Source organism: Montipora capricornis, chromosome 5 (genome assembly GCF_036669925.1).
Source record: "Montipora capricornis isolate CH-2021 chromosome 5, ASM3666992v2, whole genome shotgun sequence".
Taxonomy (NCBI): Eukaryota; Metazoa; Cnidaria; class Anthozoa; order Scleractinia; family Acroporidae; genus Montipora; species Montipora capricornis.
Window position 1 is genome coordinate 1,012,091 of NC_090887.1, and position 20,410 is coordinate 1,032,500.

Consider the following 20,410-nt stretch of genomic DNA (forward strand, 5'->3'; position numbering starts at 1 on the left):
AAAACAAAATAGACGTGATTACCTAGTTTTTATCTTTTTCATAAACGATTATTCTTCATTTTTAGTATATCCGAGAGCATTATAACGAAGATGCGGACTCTTACAACAATGAATGTTCTCAGTTGGAACAACTGCGTTCGGTAAGTTTTTTTGTCCGTTTTGCGCTTTTTGGCCATGGTTTGTCTGGAAATATCTTATAGACTTTATGCTTGAAACTTTTAACGAAAACTGAATTCCGTAGAATCCTGGGTTTTGTCACTTAATTGTGGATTTCAGTTAGTTACATCACGATTTTAGAGAAGCTTGCAATTGTCAATTTCCGTCGAAGCTTGAGGTCTTCAATCCAGGTGGAATTTAATTCACTCGCCCGAGTGCTGCTTCGCTTTATATTTCCGCATCGTGGTTCTGCTGATAAACCTTTTTGCCGTTGGTATTAATCGCATACAAAGTCTACATGTATGTACGGTGGAGTAAACAATTATAGATCATAAATAATTATTATTTTAGGTGCATTTTTGAGCAGACGAAACACGTACTTACTTTTTTTTAAAAGTTATTACAGAACCTAACTTTCTCATGAGGTTCCTCGAGTGAAAATCTTCAAATTAACGCGAAAAATCATGTCCAATTCGTGAAGATTTGTGCGGAGTTTTTGACTGCTCCATCAAACTCTAAGGATATATTTAAATCCACATATTGTTTGAACTATTGAGCTCGAGTACATTACATAGTAGTGATGATGATATTGGATCCAGTGTATTGTAACAAGTACATGATTGAATTTAACAAGTGTTATGTCTGGAAAGATGTTATCAAATGGTGCATGGAGTCCATAATGGTTTATTTCAAAGCTTTTCCCCCAAAATATGACAACTTTCATTCACATGGCCAGACAGTTTGATTTCCTCTAATGTCATGATACTTGATTTGAACTACAATTTGCCTAATTAGTAGAGCCCTTATGCTTTGCTGCACAAGCTTTAGACCGTAATTGGTACATTTTGTATGGATAATCTGTCTACTTTTTTGGCTTTTATCCTATGATGTCATTTCTTCTAGTTTCGGGGAGACTTTCACATACTGGGCAAAAATGGCCGAGGACAAAAGAACCATTGTTAGTCCAATGAGGCCTTGCTAATTGAGCATTTTTATGTTCCTTTGCCCGTTTGTTTCATGAGCATTAATTATTTCGGATCTGGTATACGAAAGACCAGCCCTAGTTTCTGGCACTCTAATTCAATCTCAGTCATTTGTTTGCTAGAATAGATTCATGCTAGGTCATGTTACTGAGGAGAAGAGTAACCAGTTATAAGCTTTTAACCTTCTTTTAGACCTCACTACCTTTCCTTTCTTTTTTTTCCCTCTTCCTTAATCATTCTAATTGTTGTATGTTTTTTCGGAGGTTAATCCACATAGTTCTAATAAACTGTCAATAATTCCATGATGCTCTCTTCATGTCAGATCTCCCCTATTATGATCATTATCATCATCATCATTGTTAAATTACTATGCAAATATGTATTATCTGTGTCAATCCACACTATTGCCAAGAAATTAAGAACCCACTCCTTAGGATCAGCAAAATGTATAATGCACTTACTGATAATTATTTAGGCCTCTCTTCGCCCTTCACGTGATCACTCAGGATGCAGCACATTGCGACGTTACTACGCTCAGCTGCAGTTCCTTCAGTCGAGATTTCCCATGGAAGATGGAGGAACAGTCAATGTTCAATTTACATGGTTGGTACTCATCTTTGTATTCAAAAATGCTTGACCAAACAAGGACAGGAAAAGTCCCATTAGTGCATTAGTGCTGTTATGCAGGAGGTTGAGAGTTTAACTGTGGCCGGACCAACACTCAGGGTCTTAAAATAACTGAGCCTGAGAAGGTGCTGCCTTTGTAATTACATCTGTAAAATGGCCCCATCTCATAACCCTTGTTTAAAAAAAAGCTCTGATGGACATGAAGATCCCGCACTGTGATTGAAAAAAGCAAGGCATCCATGGAGTCTCTAGTATTGTACAATAAAGACTTCACTCACTCACTCATTCACTAAGAACTATCAGATATTCAAGCTTGATCACCATGTGATTGCATCTCAACGCCACATGCATTTAATTGTAGGGTGTTCCAAATAATGGGCATCCACAGATTTATCAGGCAACCAAACTCATGGGTTTAGTTGCCTGTCTTCGACAACTTGTTTTTTATTTTAATTTTTATTTCGAGTACTTTAAAGTGCAAGGTTGATAAAGAATAAAATTATACCAAGCCAGAATCTTGTTCAAAACAAGGACGACTAAATAAGCAAATAAGGTAAAAGACGTGCACACAAGCCTTGGGACCCACACAGCCAGTCTGAGCTTCTCCTGGTGTCAAATTTTGCCCAAGAAACTGGGAGTATTGCTGCCCCCCCCCCCCCTTCGCACAATCCCCAGCCCTCCCTGGATGGGATGCAAGTCCATTACAGGGTTACCCCCAATAATAATTATGTTTGCAGTAACTGGAAGTAAAGAGAGATAGGGTGGAGCAAAGTTTCTTGTCTAAGGAAACAGCACAGTGACATGACAGAGCCAGGCCACAAGGAAGGTGACCCTTGGGTCAAGGCTCTGGCACAATAACCCCCACACCACTGTTCTTAGTTTATGGTATGCTTTTTTGTTTAGGACTGATCTCTATTCTGAAGAGCCAATAGTGTTATGTGATGCAAAATTTGAACAAGCAGCCGTGTTACATAATTTAGGTGAGTCCAATCTAAACTGAATGTCAGAAGAATGAGAAGAATGTCACCTGAAAAAAATTCCTAAATTATGCGACACCTATTGGAACCGTTACAGTTTCACGTGCTTTGCAAAATGACTGTGGCAAGAAGTTTTACATTGCTGTGCTTTTGCAAACTGCTTCTGAAAAGACAATATTGCTCTAGGAATGGAGGAAAGCAATAATTATACAATGGCAGTGGTCAATCAATGATAATTTGTTCTCTTATTTTGAACTACTGTATGATTTATTAGTTTGTTAATAACCTTATTAATCTTACATTTGTACATTTAATTAATTTTGAAATAATTAAATTATTAATAGTTATCAATTTAACTTATTGTTGTGTAACTTGTTTGTAATATAGGTGTGCTCTTTCTCTCTTTTTATATTATTTCAATTAACTGGAAGTTAAGGTTTTCTTTCCAGGCCCTTTTAGTACGTGACTGTATTTACTAAGTCTTGTCCTCAGAATTCTGGCATAACTTTTGCTGGTGGCATATTTCTGTTACACACTTTCCAAATGTAAATAAAAAGAAGTGATTTTTTGTATTATAGGATCGCTTTTAAAATGCTTTCATTTCTTTGACTTATTTGAGTGTACACTGTACATGTATATGGGTGTGTTCTCTTTCAGCTGCTCTTCATTCACAGCTTGGTTGCAATGAGGACAGAACAACAGAAGAGGTTTGTGTGTACAGTACTTTGCAGAGAGACGTTAAAATGTACATGTATATCCATACATGTAAATGAGGGCAAATTAATACTTATTAAGACAGCGATGTTGTTAATATTTATTAAGACAGCCATGTCTCCTTGTGGACTCTTGTTGTGTTGATGTTGCAGAAACTAACACAAACAAATGTCGCTACCTGACAGTGTATATTTTTTTAATGTTCATGAAATGTTGCAATTGCTATATGAATTTCCCTGCAACCTCCTCAATATTACTATTACCGTATTTACCCGTGTATAAGTCGACCTTTTATGGCCTCAAAAGAAGCTCCAAAAATCGCCCTCGACTTATACATGGGTCAAAGATTTCGAGCCAAGTTCCAGCTAAATAATTTATTCAAAATTAACATCATAATGTGGTCTTTGGGCATAACGAACGCAGTGGACAAAAGACTTCAAAATGAATGACAAAAGACTTCAAAATGAATGTAATTAAGCAATTCCAGTTGAAATGAAAAAGAATTTGTTTTACTTTAAATGTTGAAGATACTCACAAGCACAAATATGAAATAGACACTGGAAATTTTTGTTTTCCAAAGGCGGAAAGCTCTAAAAAACATTCTTGTTTCTTCAAATAAAACGCGATCCTTCAACGGCTTAGTAACCTGGCACAATGCGTTGTGTTTGTAAGTCAAGCACCAATTAAACCTTGCACATTTCGCATCGTTTTTGAAGTTATTTTCAAAGATTGACTCCTGCTTCTGTAATGTTGTGCTTATCCTCTAAAGCCCTTTATCCTTGAACAACGAAACAGGTTAGTTTGAGGTTTACATGTTCCATTTTCTGAGAACTTTTTCGAAATTCAAGGACAAAATGCCCGCACATACAACAACCGCTGAACCACAAAACTATTAAGCGCTTGAGGCCTTTAACTTTTGTGAATCCACAGTTAGTATCCCATGAACATTTAGCAAATAAATTAAGAAATTGCTTTTTTTGCCATCAAAAATGGGGGGTCGACTTATACACGGGTAAATACGGTATTTCCTCTGCTCTAGATGTTTGGTGCAAAATTTTGTGCATAAAATCCTGCTGTCCATATTTGGTGTTTAATTGTTGTGTCCTTGTTTATTAAGTTGTGCAACTTATTTACAAATAGGTCTCTGCCACTGTTGTTGACATTTTGAATTCTCATGTCACTTGATTGGCTTTACGCCTTGGAAGGCCTCATTTAAGTCATCAGCAATCATCAACATCATCTTGATGTTAAAAAAAAACGTCTCTGGTTCCTCCATCTTGAGAGTTGGGCAGCATTCAGAGGTGGAACTGCCTAAATGGGCCAGTTTTAGTACACCGTTCTTGGTTTTGGGTGGTGCTAACCTGATGCCTTAAAGGAGACGTACTGTAGTTTTTTAGTTGATCTGGAGGTTGTTAACCCGATGTCTCCTGAACTGCTACTCTTTGCCGAGTAAAATTATCCATGTATCTGGCATTAGTATAAATACACAGGTGATTATACAAAATTGTGCACTCTCATTGGCTCGCTATCTCGGATTATCAGCCAATAATCACCTCGACGGACAAAATGGCTGCCAGTAGTCGTTTTGCCACTGTAACCCTGCCAGGGATCAGCACTGAAGTCACCAGCATCATGCTGAATCAGAGCTACTGTATTATACAGTTTGTAGATGTTGTCAAAGTGAATGTAGGTCTAAAATGCTTTTGGGTTCTGGTCTGGCAAACAACTTGCTTTCTTGTTGCTCAATGTGTATTGCATCAGACTGGTGTCACAGTGATTGCAAGTTGAAGTCATTTCTGTTGTCCTTTGGCAAGTTACCAGTCAACTACAATGTAGCCGGTCATCTTTTTCACAGGCACATTACATGATTAACCATCCTACATTTGCCTCCATTGACTTTTGCTGATAATAATTATTATTGTGACAGAGATGAAACTTTTGGTTTAACTAGTTACATGTAATTCAAAGTACTTTTAATTACCAATAAAGTCTTAGTCATTCATGGACCATAATATTTTCAGTTTTTGTGTGTTCATACAGTATGTAACACAACTTTTTCTGACAGGGTATGAAAGTTGCTTGTACTCATTTCCAAGCTGCAGCTGGTATATTTCAATATCTTAAGGTACAGACAGTTGGTATTGATGTTGTGGTTCAAATTTTTCCTGGTGTCAGAGTAAAAATCTGAAAGTGTTACTTGTACAGTCCTACTCAGTGTGTAGGATGGAAGGGGTCAAACAGGACACTGCAATCCTGGTCAAAAGACTTTGAGGCTCTTGTCAAATTTGGCCGAAAAGTAGAGAATTTACTGTTCATGCTTCCATCGTTATATGAGGCATGAGATTGTTTCGCTGCCTTTGTTGCATCCCCCCCCTTCCCCTAGACAATGTTGAAACATTTATGCAATCGATGAACTACTCTTGACTTCGGACACCATGAAAAATCAACATTGTAATGGGGGGAGGGGGAAAAGTGGGAATTGTCTTGACCGATGTGGCTGAATGTAATTTAGGCTAAGTTAAACTTGAGCCAATGCAGTCAGCGGCGGTTTGCAGGGTCCATGTGCGGGAGTTTCCATTTATGGGCTTTGTTGCAGGGACCTTTGTTTTGCATTCCAGCTACGGAATTGGATTGTAGATTGTAGATGTTGTTAAAGGGGACATTCATTCCTGAAGAGGCCCCCATTGACGAGTAAAATTGTCTGGCGTTAGACAGAGTAACATCTATGAGTGTCACTCTTAGGAGGGAAAGGGTTAATGGGGACAGAGGTTTTGAGTGGATCTAGATGTTGTTAATCCATTCATCCCTGAAGAGATCCCCATTGATGAATAAAATCATCTGGCGTTAGATTAAAATCTATAAGTATCACTCTTAAGGGAGAGGGTTAACAACATCAGTTCTACATGTAGGTCCACCCAAAGACTCTGTCCCCGTTAATTAACCCATTCATCCCTGAAGAGCCCCCCCATTGACAAGTAAAATCGTCTGGAGTTAGAAGTCCTGTGAAAAACATTGTCAGTCTTAAAAGGTAAAGGGTTAAAAATGTAATATTTGTACAACATTTTGGCTAATCATATATTTGGAATATTCATCAGAATCACTGGTCCTCTAAAACTTACTTTTTTTTGAAATCCTAGGCTGGCTCTTTCTGTAAAGTTGAACATTTTATTGTAAGTAAATTTATTTCTGATAAATCTTTTTTATTCTTGGTTTTGATGTACTGTATGCATACAAACCTTGTAGAAAGAAAATAATGTAATTTGCTGAATAGATTTGATACTAACTAACAAGTCTTGTGCAATGTTATTGAAATTTTTTTTTTGGAATATTTTTCTCGATAGGACAATTTTGCTAGTGATGCAGTGTTCGATATGGCTAGTGCTTTATTGCAGATGTATGCAAATGTAATGTTGGTAAGCTGATAGAAGCTTTATACTGCGTATTGTCTGGCAGTGTTTTGAGAGGCAATGTGGTCGAGTGGTTAGGATGTTTAATAGACTTACATGCATTTGGTTTGGGTTTGAAATGGGCTTGAATACACTAAATTTGCGCAACGAAACGAAGCGAAACGAAATTATACAGAAATAATCGCAAACATTTATTAAAGGTAACCTTAATCATACTTAATTAGGCCCAATGTTAGCATTGGTAAACGGCTACAGTTGTACCTGCCCAGAAAACTTCAATCTGTTTTGGAAATTAGTAATTTTGGTCTGCCATTTTGGGCACATTACTATTTTGCTAAAAACGTACACATATTGAAATTTTCCTTTGGTACAACCCCAACTGTTTACCAATGCTAACATTAGGCCTAAAAACGTTTGTTTAGGCCTACAATGTAATTAGGCCTAAGGTTAGCTTTAAAGAATGTTTAGGATTCTTTCTGTTGACCACTGGTTACTGAGTAATGCCTCAAATTCAAATCGAACCTCTTGAAACTTGCCAAAAGGTCTTCTTGTAGTTAGGTTCTTTCAGCATGTGCTGTTGGATTTGAAAATTAATAATAATATTATATTTTTATACTACATGTACCTGTTACAAGTTGCGAGGGGCTGGACAATCTGTGAGCTAACCTGTGATCAGGTGTACTTTTCTTTAGAAAAGGTACACATCAGGTGTACTTTTCTTTAGAAAAGGTACACCTGATACAATTTCTTTTTGACTCGACTGCCGCCCACCTGTCAAAAGTTATGTTATCTTGTGTCATGCCAATCAGATTTCACTTCAAATGACCTGCATGTTGCGATTCAAGGGAAGACGATGAAAACAAAATAGGACTCCAGCTGGAATGTCTACGAAGTCAGACTTTATCCATACAATCAACGTTACTAATATTTCTGCAAATCCCACTTGACATGTGGTGCAGTTTTTTCCTAATTCTATGTCAAAATACTTTAAATTTCATTTGATGTCTTGCACATTTACATTGATTTCTAAATTGTTTAGGGCCAAGCGCAGGAGTGTCTATTAGAGAAGTCCATTTTAGATTCACGGAAGGATTCCCTTATCGCAAGAATAAGTATGCAGGTATGGTTGATTTAATACAATGGTGTCCACACTTTGCAAATTATTTTTTTCCACATGTTTTTTGTATGAGTGGGAGTTGATAGTACCGGTATGTCAGGGCTGGGTCATTAAACTACCATCAATCAGAATATAAGCACTTTTGTCCATAAATTCGCTTGGTTAGAGTGTGCAAAATTTTGTAAATGTCACGGAGGGGCAGGTACAAAACACAGGTCACAGGTCCAATGTACATGACACAACCCTAACCATTTGCAAAATTATGCTATTTGTATGCCTAAGGTTAGCTTTAATTCATATTGGTGAAATGATGACCTGGACCTTTGACCTGTGACCTGTGACCTGACAGTGTGTTTTGCACCTGCCGGTCACAGAATGTCTCTTCACAGTACATTTAATTACCATTATTATTCAACACATTGTGACAATGTCCAAATATGGTCATAGCACGCTCAATATTCGTCGTGCGTACTCAAAGTGTATCCTGCAATATACGTAATTTTGTCTGTCATGGAGAAAAATGGTAGTTTTTCCAGATTTTTTTCCAATAAACATAGAAAATTGTGCTTGGTCATCACTGTGTTGAATAGTAAAACAATTATTATTATTATGAGTATCAGGTGATATTCCGCGTGATTTCAAAGGATAATTTTGGTAAATAGGCTACAGTACCCCTCAGGTATACGTTAACTGCGCATTTGCCTTTCGCGTTGTGAATTTTTTGGATAACAAGCAAAAGCAGAATCGGAAGGAAAAGGAAAATGTTTCTCGAGTTTGGCATTTAAGTGCATGTATGAGTTAGCGAATTGCCAAGCGAATATTCACAAATACATTTCTCATAGAGTTTATTAACTTTTAAGTGCTATTAAGTGCTATAATTTCCGTAGTAATGTCATAGTGCATGGAATGATTTGTCTGTCCGCACACGCTGGCAAGTCTTTAACGCATTTTGAACTATAGCTCCTTAAATTTTTTCGACTTTTTCGAGCAATGTCACCAGTGTTTGTACTACTGGTTTTAAGAAGTGGGCATCGATTGCGGTATTTAACTAATAACAAAAGTAGAAGGGAATGATTGAACCACGACCTATCAAAATTTTGCATAATCATACAAAATTAAAGTGCTCTCTATCCTTTGCCCTTCTCACAGTTCAATATTATAGGGACCTTAAGCAAGGACGATGATAACGGCTGCAAGAACATTGTCTAAAAATATTAGAACGGTTTTGGATTGACTGTTGTAAAACCTAAACCAGAGCAATTATTCTAACCAATTACAAGTGGCACAGACAGCGGGATGAGTAAATCAGAATTCGAAGCAATTACATGTAACCTGCTCAAAGCAAAGGAAAATGGGTTTGTGCAAGTCACAAATGATTTTTTTTTGCTTTCCTCATTTGTTGAAGAACAGGGGCGAGATTTTAGACAAAATTCTCGTAGCTGTTGTCGTGTATCATCCTTGCTTAAGGTCCCTAATGTAGCTCTTTTTGAGTGACATAAGCTCACCAATGGAGGAAGATGGACTGAAAACAGAATGAGATAGTTAAACAGAAGTGGTGAATTTGACATGATAGTAGTCGAACGTAATTTGTCTAGAATTGTCTGGCAGGAAAAGTTTTGAAAACACCTTAATTAAGTTTAAAAATGACCTTTAGCAAGAGTGTCCAAAGTGAAATGTATGTGTTTTACTTCTTGAATATCAGCTCAAGAATAGTTAAACATTAGTTTTTTGTGATACATGTATTCAGTATTGTGCTGTTTTGGTACACGTACATTGTTTTTATTTAAAAGGGATGTGAACCACAGAATGAATACATTAATATTGTTATTAATTTTTTGGTCAGCCAACACATTTTCATGAGCTTTTACGCTTTGTTGAACTTTACTGCAATGAACTTACATGTACAAGACACATATGTTTTCAGGTCTACGATTACTACAATCAGGCTTTACAGTTTCTGGATTCGCAAGGTCCATCGTACATGGGTTCAAGGAAAGCTAAGGTGGGTACATGTGTCTCAAATTATGTAGAGTTTCTTTCAAAATTATAGTAATTTTTGTAGATACAGTATATCCATGTCTAGGTTTAATAAATCAATAATATTAATGCTTCCTGAATAACCTCAAGACATTTTGTTTTGCAAAAGTAAAAAATTAATTAGTTTTGTACTAGGCAACAAAATTGGTAGTCAGTTGTCCCTCTAATGTACGTACAACCCTGAGAAAGCATCGCAAAAAGCTTTCCATTCCACTTTGATTTATTAGCTTGATTTAATTTCTTCTTAAAATGTTGCAACCATTAATCATGTACCTTTATTTCTCTTTATGTAGATGTGGGCAAAAATTTTGAAAATTAAATGTTGTCAGTTCCTAGTTGTTTCATATGTAAGTATACTGGCAAAGTAACAATTCTAGAAGTTGTTTTTACTGGTAAATGGATGAAATGATAGTGACTAATCACGTCATCTCATAATACTGACTTGTAGTTGTGGGCAGGCAAGAGAGACTACTTCCAAAATTTTTCTTGGGTTGTACTAATCTTTGTTATTACTTCCATTACATTAATCCTACCAGGCCATGTACATGTATTCTCTCAATTCGGCTAACTCTGTTGTACCCAATTCAATCCCTTGGCAATAAAACATTTTTGTTCCAAGGATTTCCATATCATTTAGATGTGAATGCAACATTATCATTGAAATGTAATTACACAAAGAATGTTAACCCTGAGGGATTTGAATTGGGTAACGAGTAAGCCAAATTGGTCCGAATGACGCCCAATATAGGAATGTGCTTCAGAGTAGCAAGAGAGAAAAAAACAAATCAAGTTTCCTATCTCGGCATGGTACACTGTATAAATGGGTGTAATGGGGCAATAATAATTTATGAATTAAATTGAAAGATAAAACCTTTGTAAACAAAGCAAAGCAGCATAAAGTTTCAAGCGGTGGTTAGCAACTTTGTAGCAGCTATGAAAATAAAACATCACCAATTCGGAGCAGAATATTAATTTTATTAAGATCATTAAATGTCGTTGGAAATAATGACCTGTAGCATGATCACCTGTCACTTTTGTGTAACATGGGCAAAATTTCAAAATTATTTAAAAAATGTCTCCAATCACTTTTTAGATGCAGAACTTTATCAGATATTCTGCTAAATACAATTTAGACTTATTTCCTGTTTATTTCTGAGGATTTCTCTGAATTTTCCAAATTACCCATAATTCCTTGTGGGTGTGGCTGATATGTAAATGAAGGGGAAAACTCATTAATATTTGTCAAAATTAAAACATTTCTTGGCAACTTGATGCATTCACTACAGTCATGCTATAATTTCATTGTTGACTTCAATGGGAACTTGAAAAATTCCCTTTCTTTTCCATTTCTAAAGATGGTAATAAGATGCGTAACGCTTGATTTCTCGAGAACAATATTGCTAAAAATGATGCAATACCATGTGTATTTACAGCCCTTGAAAATTTGTCTTGAACCCCCGCAAGGACATAAAGACAAGGTTACCAAGCCAAATGGAATGATTGCAGTGATTCCAACGAAGAACGAAGTGAAAGAGAATCGTGCGCTGAACGTTTTCCCCCTGTTTTTGCCCTAATATCTGTCCGTTCTGTATGAATGAACACATAATATGGCGGACAACTTGTTTCCGAGTCACAGAAAGTGGATTTTCTCTGCTTTGGCGGGTCAAAAAGCGTTCAAACTCGAGGAGTTGGAACACCAGTCCATGAACTGTATTGGAAGTAGCTAATGTTTACATATTATTGCCCGACTCAAATTATTTTGCCTCATGTAGTGGTAAGTAGAATACCCGGAACATCTTATTAAGCAGCTTACAAGAGTGTTTCCGATTTACAAAAATGTTAATATCTCGCTCAAAAATGGATAATTTGCCCTGATGTTTTCAGACGTCGTAGAAGACCTTATGAACTTGTTTCAGTACTGATATTTTGAGTATTTGATGTATTTAAGAGTTTTCCTCTTCGATCGATTTCCATCACCAATGTTCACGTTTTGCAAGCGTTACATTTCTCCATTATGTAAACTGGGGCAATGCTTTGTATCATAGTTTCTCAGAAATTAAAGTGAGAATGATCTATAAACTTTTGTGTTGTTATTTTATTCTACTGGTTCATGGGAATTGGTGAACTTCGTGGTAAACCTTTGTAAAGGAGAGAAATCTTGGCCTTATTATAACTTCATACCAGTCAGATGTTACGCGTTACATTACAAATTAGCGTGATTTTGTTCACTTCTTACCGGTAATTTGCTGTTTTCATGATTTATTTCTCAAAATTTAATATATGTTCAAGAAGCCTTAACCTTTTTCAAAGTCCATTTCAAATTTGAAGTTAAAACCAGTTGCCATAGATGAGAAATTTCTATTTATTACTGTCTCACCCCAAAAGTGACAGGTGATCATGCTACAGGTCAATGTGACAAAAATTTTCTGCTTAATTAGTGTTCACTATCCACCATATCTGATTTCACCTTACTTATTTTTTAATAACCACCTCTTGTGACATAAAACTGCTTTGTTTTATATTTGGCTGTCTCCCAAAATGAATAATTATCATGTTCAGTTTTAAAATAATAATAATTGATAGATTAAACTTGAGTTTAACTCTAGACATAGTATGACTCTAACAAGTCCAGAGTACCGATCAAGATGCTAGAAGTTGATGCAACTCAAACGCCCATTTGTGAAGTTTAGCGAAATTGCTGAGTTTGCGTCACTAATCTACATGTATTTAGCATTCTTGACAACAAAAAGAATTTTATTTGTTGACACATTTTCTTTTCCCTCGACTTGTGGTTAATTTCTCTAAATGCTGTTACTGGAATGTAACAGTCAAAATAAGAAGCTATTTAAGTAGTCTTATTAACCTACGTGTACGGTAAAGCCCAATGATTTATTGCTGGTTTGAAAAGCTTGTGAATTTTTAACACATTTACTGTGGGTTTAGTTGAAGACTTTGACTCTCCTTTTTGTGCAGATACACATGTCAAATAATGCAGATGAAAATCAGAAATTTGGAGAAAAGGTATTTACCAAGCAGCCTTCTTTGGATCTTCATTTGTTTTGAAATTCTTGATTGAAGTGTGACACTGTCTTTCTTGTTATTTTAGGTAGCATATTTGAAAGCAGCATCACAGAAGATCACTGAAGCACAAAAAACATCCAAGGTGATTTATAATAAATGTTTATTTACAAGTGCTATCAGTATAATGATATAAATTTCTGTAGCTGTTTATTTTTAGTTCAAAATTAAATTTACACTAAGATTCTTGATTTTGGTTGTCTCCTAACCCAAAGCAAATTGCAGAGACAATTTCAAGTCATGGGTACATTTACTAGACAAAGTGGCTGCGGCAATGAAAACAATGTTTGCTTGTGCAGACAAAGATGATAAGTTGTTGTAAAATATCTTCAACACCACTCACCCTGTGGCCCAAATGCATGGCCATGGCAGGTAACAATAATTAGTGGGGATGGTAGTTGATTCAAACCCTGGACCAACACTCTGGTCTTAAGAATAACTAAGGGGAAAATGGTGCCTTTGAAAATTAATGCCATCTGCGAAAGGTTAGCATTGACTTCTAGTCTCAAAACGTCAGCTTTTAGAATCTCTGTGCGGTGGCCAATTTACATCATCAACTCTGTTGATAAAACCAACTTTTTGCAAAGAGACTTGCACACAAGTGCAGTCGGTGAAGACACATGTATCCTGTTTCTGTTGCCAGATGATCAATTTTTGAATTTTGGAATTTTTTTAGGGACAGCCTGAAAGAACTCAGGAGTTGTTACAATTTCTGGTAGATGTTGTGAGTAACAAGTAAGTTTGGATGTGATGTACTGTGCTTAAATTTAGTTAAAGTTGAAAATTAAAAGTATAAAAGAGTATTATTTTGTCTGGTTTACTGGATTTTTGACTGGATTATTAAACACAAATACTTTTACAGCTTTGATTTTCAATTATTACAATGCTGACTGTGATAATGATAGCATTTGAAGATTTTAAATCTCAACCTTATGTGTCCAAGCTAAGAGATCTACTGATTTGTGAGACTGCAGATCAGTTTGAAATAATCATTAGATTTAGGCAGATCGAGTCACATATTGGTTTCCAAGCTACAGTGAACCTCGATTTAACAAACTTAATTCTTTGTAACATGCACAGTGTCCTTGGAATAGCAGATGGAAATCTTGCCCCCCCTCCACCCCCTGGTCCCCTCCCATTAATCACTCACTGGAAAACTATGTCCCCCTTAACCTGTTGACGTCCAAACCCGCTGAAACCAGCCAGACTTGGTATTTTACCCTGTCTAACGCCAGGGTATTTTACTCGTCAATGGGGAACCCCTGGGAGTCAATGGGTTAATAACTCACTGAAAAACTATGTCCCCCTTAACCGGGGAGTGAGATCGTACTGTTTAACACTAGACGATTATTTTTACTTGTCAATTGGGGGCATCCTAGGTTGTCTGAGGAGTCAGTGGGTTATTTTAAAAGCAGTACGTGTACAATTTATTGCGCTTTATTATGTTGATTGTGCAGCGTAGTGAACAAACACAAGTAACAATAGCAACGACCTTTATTGCACGTATAACACACAAATACATTAGAGGAAAAAGGTAAAACTAATATTAAACACGTAACGAATATGGTATTGGCAGCTGTCTGAAATATCTATAGGCGCTAAAGGAGCAGGGGCAGATTACAAAATATAAATTAAGCATTAATTAGATTTGATGTACATTGTATCCCACAAAAACGTCTTAATGACAACGAGATTTTTATTTTTTGCTGTTTGTTATATTTTGATGACCCAAGTGACTGGGAAAAAATTTCTGAGTTTCCAGTGGATGCAATGATAATTACTTCAAAAACATATTCATTGTGATTGTTAATAATTTAAAATTACAAATAAAATAATTATCTTTGTCTTTTAGGTTACAAGGAGCTGTTAAGGACAATGACTTCATTTACCATGAAGTTGTTCCTGAACTAGATGCTTTGCCAGAAATCAAAGGTATGTTAACTTTGTTTCTTTTTAAACTTGTGATTTTAATATTTGTAACAATTAAAGGGTGTTTTACAAAGCTCACTTTGCCCAAGAATTCAGAATCTACACTGAGTGTATATTCTCCTGAACCTGTTGTTATTTGCTCCTCCTAAAATTAGAAGTAAGGAAAATGTAATTCCCTACAAATTTACTTGCTTGTTTGTCTGTGTTCTTGCTTTTTAACCTAAATTTGTTTACAAATTAAATCAGACACCCCTAAAATTATCATTTTATATTTGTATTTTTCTTGAAGTGCCTGTAGCCCGAGTAAGCCTTAATGGTTCTATGTGCGCATCCTCGCCTTGTGCTTTTCTTTTGATTATTTAATATCTCTTGTACTTTAATATATATCTTTTGTAATTTAACATAACAAAAGTGGCAAAAATAAACTGAACTGAACTGAAGGTAGTAATACATATACATATACTTGCAGCTGGGTTTTTTTTTTTTTTTTGAAAACCCAATGATGCACATGCCTTTTCTTTCATTCTGTCATTATGAACAGACTGATATCAGATACAAGATTGGCTAAACTAGGAACCCATGGCCTTGGCTTTGCCTTTAATAGGAGGGCTGCCCATTTTTTTTGTCACAGTGACTGTTGCTATAAAGTTCATTGTATTTTTATTATTGTGCTGGCAGGCTGTCATGCCTTTTATAACCTTTTCTGTGAACAAATAATAAGATTTGTGTTACATGTCGCCGTCTTTATTTAGTACTTCTTAAGTTGCTGTCAGAGTTGCGTGCTTCATTCAAGTATATTGTTACCATTGTAAGTTGTAATAGCTGCATCCGTTTTTTTCCATTAGTTTATAAAAATAATTGATTGTGAATTGTTAGAGTCTTTCCAAGGGGTACAGCCATGAATGGGAAACCCAACACTAAACACTCAACGGCAATTCCAGTGCATAGAGTCTGATTCTAACCACCACCACCACCAATCAGATAATACTGTTTGTATTTTGCAGCTGCACCTCTGGTCAAGCCTATTCCATTTCAGCCAAATGACCCCTCGGTGTCTGGGCCAGACATCTTCCAAAGACTCATTCCAATGGGTGCACACACTGACTCCTCCCTTTACAGGTACTTTTGTCACTTTTGTTGAAATGGTTTTCTTTGTTTTCATTAGAGATCACATTGTTGGTGTTTTTAGCCCATACACGTACATGTACAGGTAGCAATCAGCAATTGGCACCAAACTCTTGTTCATAATGCCTTCTGTGTCTCTCTTTCGTTACTTTTTATCATCATGCCATTAATTTTGTGGCAATGCACTGAGTTGACTCCCATGGAATGCCCACAGTAGGATGCATTGTCAAGGTCATTGGAAAGAGAAACCAGAGCACCCATTTCATTGTCCTAATGAAGACATTTATTAGCCTGCATATAGCTGTACACATCCTCTGAGGAAAGATGGAATGGGTCAGGGTATGGCGACTTGTAGGCTATAAACTATTGGCTCCACCTTACAGCCCTTAATTGTTTTTGAACTGTAAGCCAAGAGTACATGTACAACATAGAGTTGGCCCTGTTCAGAACTGGTTTTTGCTATGTATACTTAACGTTTAACCCCCCTCCACCATTTAAACCTAAATCTCATGTTGAACCTCAACACATTTTAAATAATATGGCTGTGGATTTGAACCTAACAGCTATTCCAAAACTCTGCTAACACGTAATGTGTAACCAAAGATTTGTGTAAGAAAAAATTAATAAGTAAATAATGTAAAATATTATTAAGTACTGAGATCTTTTTTTTCATAGTGAAGAGAAAGCAAAGTTACTGAGGAGATATGTTGGTTCTATTGAAAACAAAAATCATCTTTTAAGGTTAGTGGTTTGTTTCCTTGTTACTACCTTACATGTACTTTGCCTTTTTTAAATATCCAGATTATGAAGCTTTTTCTTTTTATTGGCTCTGCCACATGTGGTTACAATGACAATTAGCAGACCATAAAAAAAGAGAAGCTGCCAAAATGGATCAAAATCAACCAATGACAATGCTGGTTGTGACCCATTGAAAAGACGTCCTTTTACTTTGACAGGTGCTACAGTAACTTTAAAATAAAGCAGTTGATTGGATTTAAACCTTATAAGTATGCAGGTCATTGAAAGGCACAAAAAATGGAATTTAGGCACACAGGCATGGTTTGATCCTAGTCTGGTTTAACCCTTCAACTCCCAGGATTGATCAGTATGTAACTTTTCCCCACAATTTCAAAGAAATGTCAGTCAGACAGGTATCGAAAATGAAGATTATTATTAGCATTTGAGGTGAGACCTCGATGTAACTTTAAGTTCTCATGCCTACACAACAAAGAAACCTATGGTACTAGTTAGGAGAATAAACGTTTAGATTTTGGGAATGAAAGCATTAAAGAGTAATTACCCAACGTTTCAACACTCATGCTAGTGTCTTCAATATGTGATCTACTGTAAGGCTGAAACAAGTCTAGAGTCCTTTATACTCAATGACTGGCGTCTTTTCCAGTTAATTTGATGTAAAATAATATAATTATGCTTGCAATATAAGGCCATTATGAAAGAGTGAAGTGATCCTCGCACTAATAGCTGGACAATTGTTTTAAGCAATTGTCTCTTGTTGATGTCTGAAAAATTCAGGTGGCCTCAGTGGGATTTGTAACCCGTGACCTCTGCAACGCCAGGGCAGTCCTCTACCAACTGAGCTATGACGCCACTCAGTTGAGAGCAGGTCAATTTGTTGGGCTCATGTGTTCCCGTGAAGCAGCTGGTATTCTTTTACAGGTTACAGGTCACTGGTCATTTTGCTTTACCAATACAGAAAGTATCCTAAAATTTAATATACATTAAAGCTAACCTTAGGCCTAATTAGGCCTAAACAAATTAAAGTTTTAAGGCCTAAGATTAGCTTTTATGAATGTTTAGGATACTTTCTGTATTGGTAAAACAATGACCTGTCACCTGTAAAAAATACCAGCCTCCTGTGAAGGACTCAGTGAATGAAAGTATATATATTAAGGTCATTGTTGTGGTGGTGTAAAGGAACACAGATGGAATTAATGTGGAATTAATGTACATTCACTGACCTACATGTATCATGGTGAGGGCTCTTTTTTTGGAAACCTAAATGTAAGGATTGAGTTGAGTTGGTTACCTTTTTATTTCACCTTGAAGAAGATGATTATAAGAGATGACACTGGATTTGCAAAAGATACTTTAATCTCTTCACAGCCTTGTGAGATAGAGGGCGCTTGGCAGGTGAACGATGCCTTAATAATTTACTGTTTTTTCAGACATTTGATTTGATATTTTTCTTTCAGTAAAGCTCTCAGTGACCTGCACATTGATGATTTATTGGAGCCAGAAGGATATGACGTGCTTCCAGGTACATCGCAAATGTTTTTTTTCCTTATTTTGTACTTTTCTATTTTATGTTCTCTCTTCTGTGGTGATCTTTAGTTTTGTGTTCATCCATTTTTTGGCAGCTTGTTTATTCACATTCGTACATGTATTCAGAATTGCCAAACCTAGTAATTGCACAACAGACCTTGGGAAGTCTGTTATCTCAATGTCTTAACATTAGTGTTATCTAAAGGTGTGTACATGTAGATCTTAGTTTTGTTATGGTTGTGTCAAAACAATGAAATCTTAAGTTTAAAAAGAACTTGTTTGTTCACTTAAGCTGAGTAGCTAGAGGCAGTGTTTGTGCCCTCTCCAGATTAGGTACAACTATAGAATGTTCAAATTTTGCACTTGTATTTACTCTTTCTCAGATGCCATCAAACAGAAGAGTAGTTCTCTCAAGACAGACGGAAACTTAACAGAGGCAGAAAATAACATGGAAGGTACATGTCCTTCAGCTGCTAAAGTCAAGTGGACAGTTAATTCGACCTTTTCACAAATAGGGATTTGGTTGTCTCCACTTAGCTGGCTATCAGTTTTTTGACCACTGACTATAGTAAATGACAGAAATGTAACCGTTTCGTTTTTCAGAGCTGACCAAGGTTGGATTCAGGGTCGAAGAACTTTTGGTGTCTCTATCAAAAATACTGGAAGAAGATAAGAAAAGAGAGGAGGAACTGCAGGTTATCATTGCAAAATTAATGTGGCACCACTTGACATTTCAGTCATAGTCCTGTAATTACACTGTACTTAGTATGGGACACATACATGTATTTACAGCTCACCCATATGACCCTTGTTGGTGTCGTAAGCAGCTATAATAATTATTCTTATTATTTTGTGGTAAGAGAGGCACTGGTGAACCCAGAGAACAGGTTTGAGCTGGGTTTCAAGCATCGCAAACTCATCCACTACCCGAGTGTAAATCCTAATCCTGTCCACATTGTCTGGAGGCAAGTTCTTACTCACCTCTATGCAGTCCCTGCTTTGATCTGTGATCCTACAACATGTCATACATTGTATTTCCAGTGGTTCACCTATCCAGGTATTTACCCTGCCCAGCAAGACTTGACTTCAGTGAACTGAGAGACAAGATGTGTTTTTGTGGGGGTATCTGAACCTTTTAACATAAAACTCATAGCTTTGAGCAGATAATTATTTCTTTTAATTGTTAAAAACTCAGTAACACACTGCAACTCTACACTGTAACATCATCATAAGAACATGTCTTTTCCATGGGCATGCACAATGTGCAAGTCATTCAGCCAGTGAGGTATGACTTGTAAGGCTTATGTGCAAGGCATCTGACAACACTTTCAAAGAGTGCTCATAAACAGTATTCAAGTCTAAACACCCATTTAAAACGGTTCAATAAGTGCATAGCTTGCATGTTGGCTTGCATATTGTAGGAACTCCTTTTCCTTAGGGTTTTATTTGAAGGACAACATTATTAAATTTTTTCTTGTTGTTGTTTGTAGGAGCTTGCTGGTCCAATGACTGCACCCCCAGAGAGGGAAAGTTTCATAAAAGAACTTGAGCAGTGTCAAGAATCACATAGGAAAGCTGTAGGTTGAGTTTTCAATTTATGATTATGTCATGTCCCAACCTCAAGAAAGTTTAAAAAAGTCAAGACAGTCAGTAATGAAAATCAGTGGCCTTGTTAGCAGCACCCAGTAAATTTAATTTCTTTAGTCAATTGCTGTGGCATGTCTTATTTTGCCTGTTTGTTAGTTGTGTTGTTTATGTTCTTGTTATTGCCGCCTCTCTTTTGGTGTGTATTTGTTCAATGCGGCAAGGTGGGGGGATATGTTGAGTGAAGTTTGACAAAATTAATTTCAATGCATTTAGAACTTCTACTGAATTTTAATTTTAGTTACTGTAGTTATCGAGCCAGAACTGATAGCTGCATGGCCATGCAGATTGTCGATCATCACAGATTTTCCTTTGAGCTTTATGTGTTTTGCA

The 20,410-nt window shown here is 36.4% G+C and overlaps 1 protein-coding gene across 1 annotated transcript in view; it reads left to right on the forward strand.

The window, feature by feature from the left end:
* The window catches only part of LOC138049008 (uncharacterized), a 46,480-nt gene that overhangs the window by 147 nt on the left and 25,923 nt on the right, over nucleotides 1–20,410 (forward strand). Inside the window, exons 2-21 of the mRNA XM_068895119.1 lie at nucleotides 66–140; nucleotides 1,615–1,742; nucleotides 2,670–2,746; nucleotides 3,401–3,450; nucleotides 5,523–5,582; nucleotides 6,595–6,627; nucleotides 6,799–6,870; nucleotides 7,904–7,984; nucleotides 9,906–9,983; nucleotides 10,312–10,365; nucleotides 12,992–13,039; nucleotides 13,125–13,181; nucleotides 13,773–13,831; nucleotides 14,949–15,028; nucleotides 16,030–16,144; nucleotides 16,826–16,891; nucleotides 18,364–18,428; nucleotides 18,817–18,888; nucleotides 19,037–19,128; nucleotides 19,924–20,010. Coding sequence (XP_068751220.1) covers nucleotides 66–140; nucleotides 1,615–1,742; nucleotides 2,670–2,746; nucleotides 3,401–3,450; nucleotides 5,523–5,582; nucleotides 6,595–6,627; nucleotides 6,799–6,870; nucleotides 7,904–7,984; nucleotides 9,906–9,983; nucleotides 10,312–10,365; nucleotides 12,992–13,039; nucleotides 13,125–13,181; nucleotides 13,773–13,831; nucleotides 14,949–15,028; nucleotides 16,030–16,144; nucleotides 16,826–16,891; nucleotides 18,364–18,428; nucleotides 18,817–18,888; nucleotides 19,037–19,128; nucleotides 19,924–20,010 — 1,449 coding nt within the window. The remainder of the gene's footprint in view (nucleotides 1–65; nucleotides 141–1,614; nucleotides 1,743–2,669; nucleotides 2,747–3,400; nucleotides 3,451–5,522; nucleotides 5,583–6,594; nucleotides 6,628–6,798; nucleotides 6,871–7,903; nucleotides 7,985–9,905; nucleotides 9,984–10,311; nucleotides 10,366–12,991; nucleotides 13,040–13,124; nucleotides 13,182–13,772; nucleotides 13,832–14,948; nucleotides 15,029–16,029; nucleotides 16,145–16,825; nucleotides 16,892–18,363; nucleotides 18,429–18,816; nucleotides 18,889–19,036; nucleotides 19,129–19,923; nucleotides 20,011–20,410) is intronic.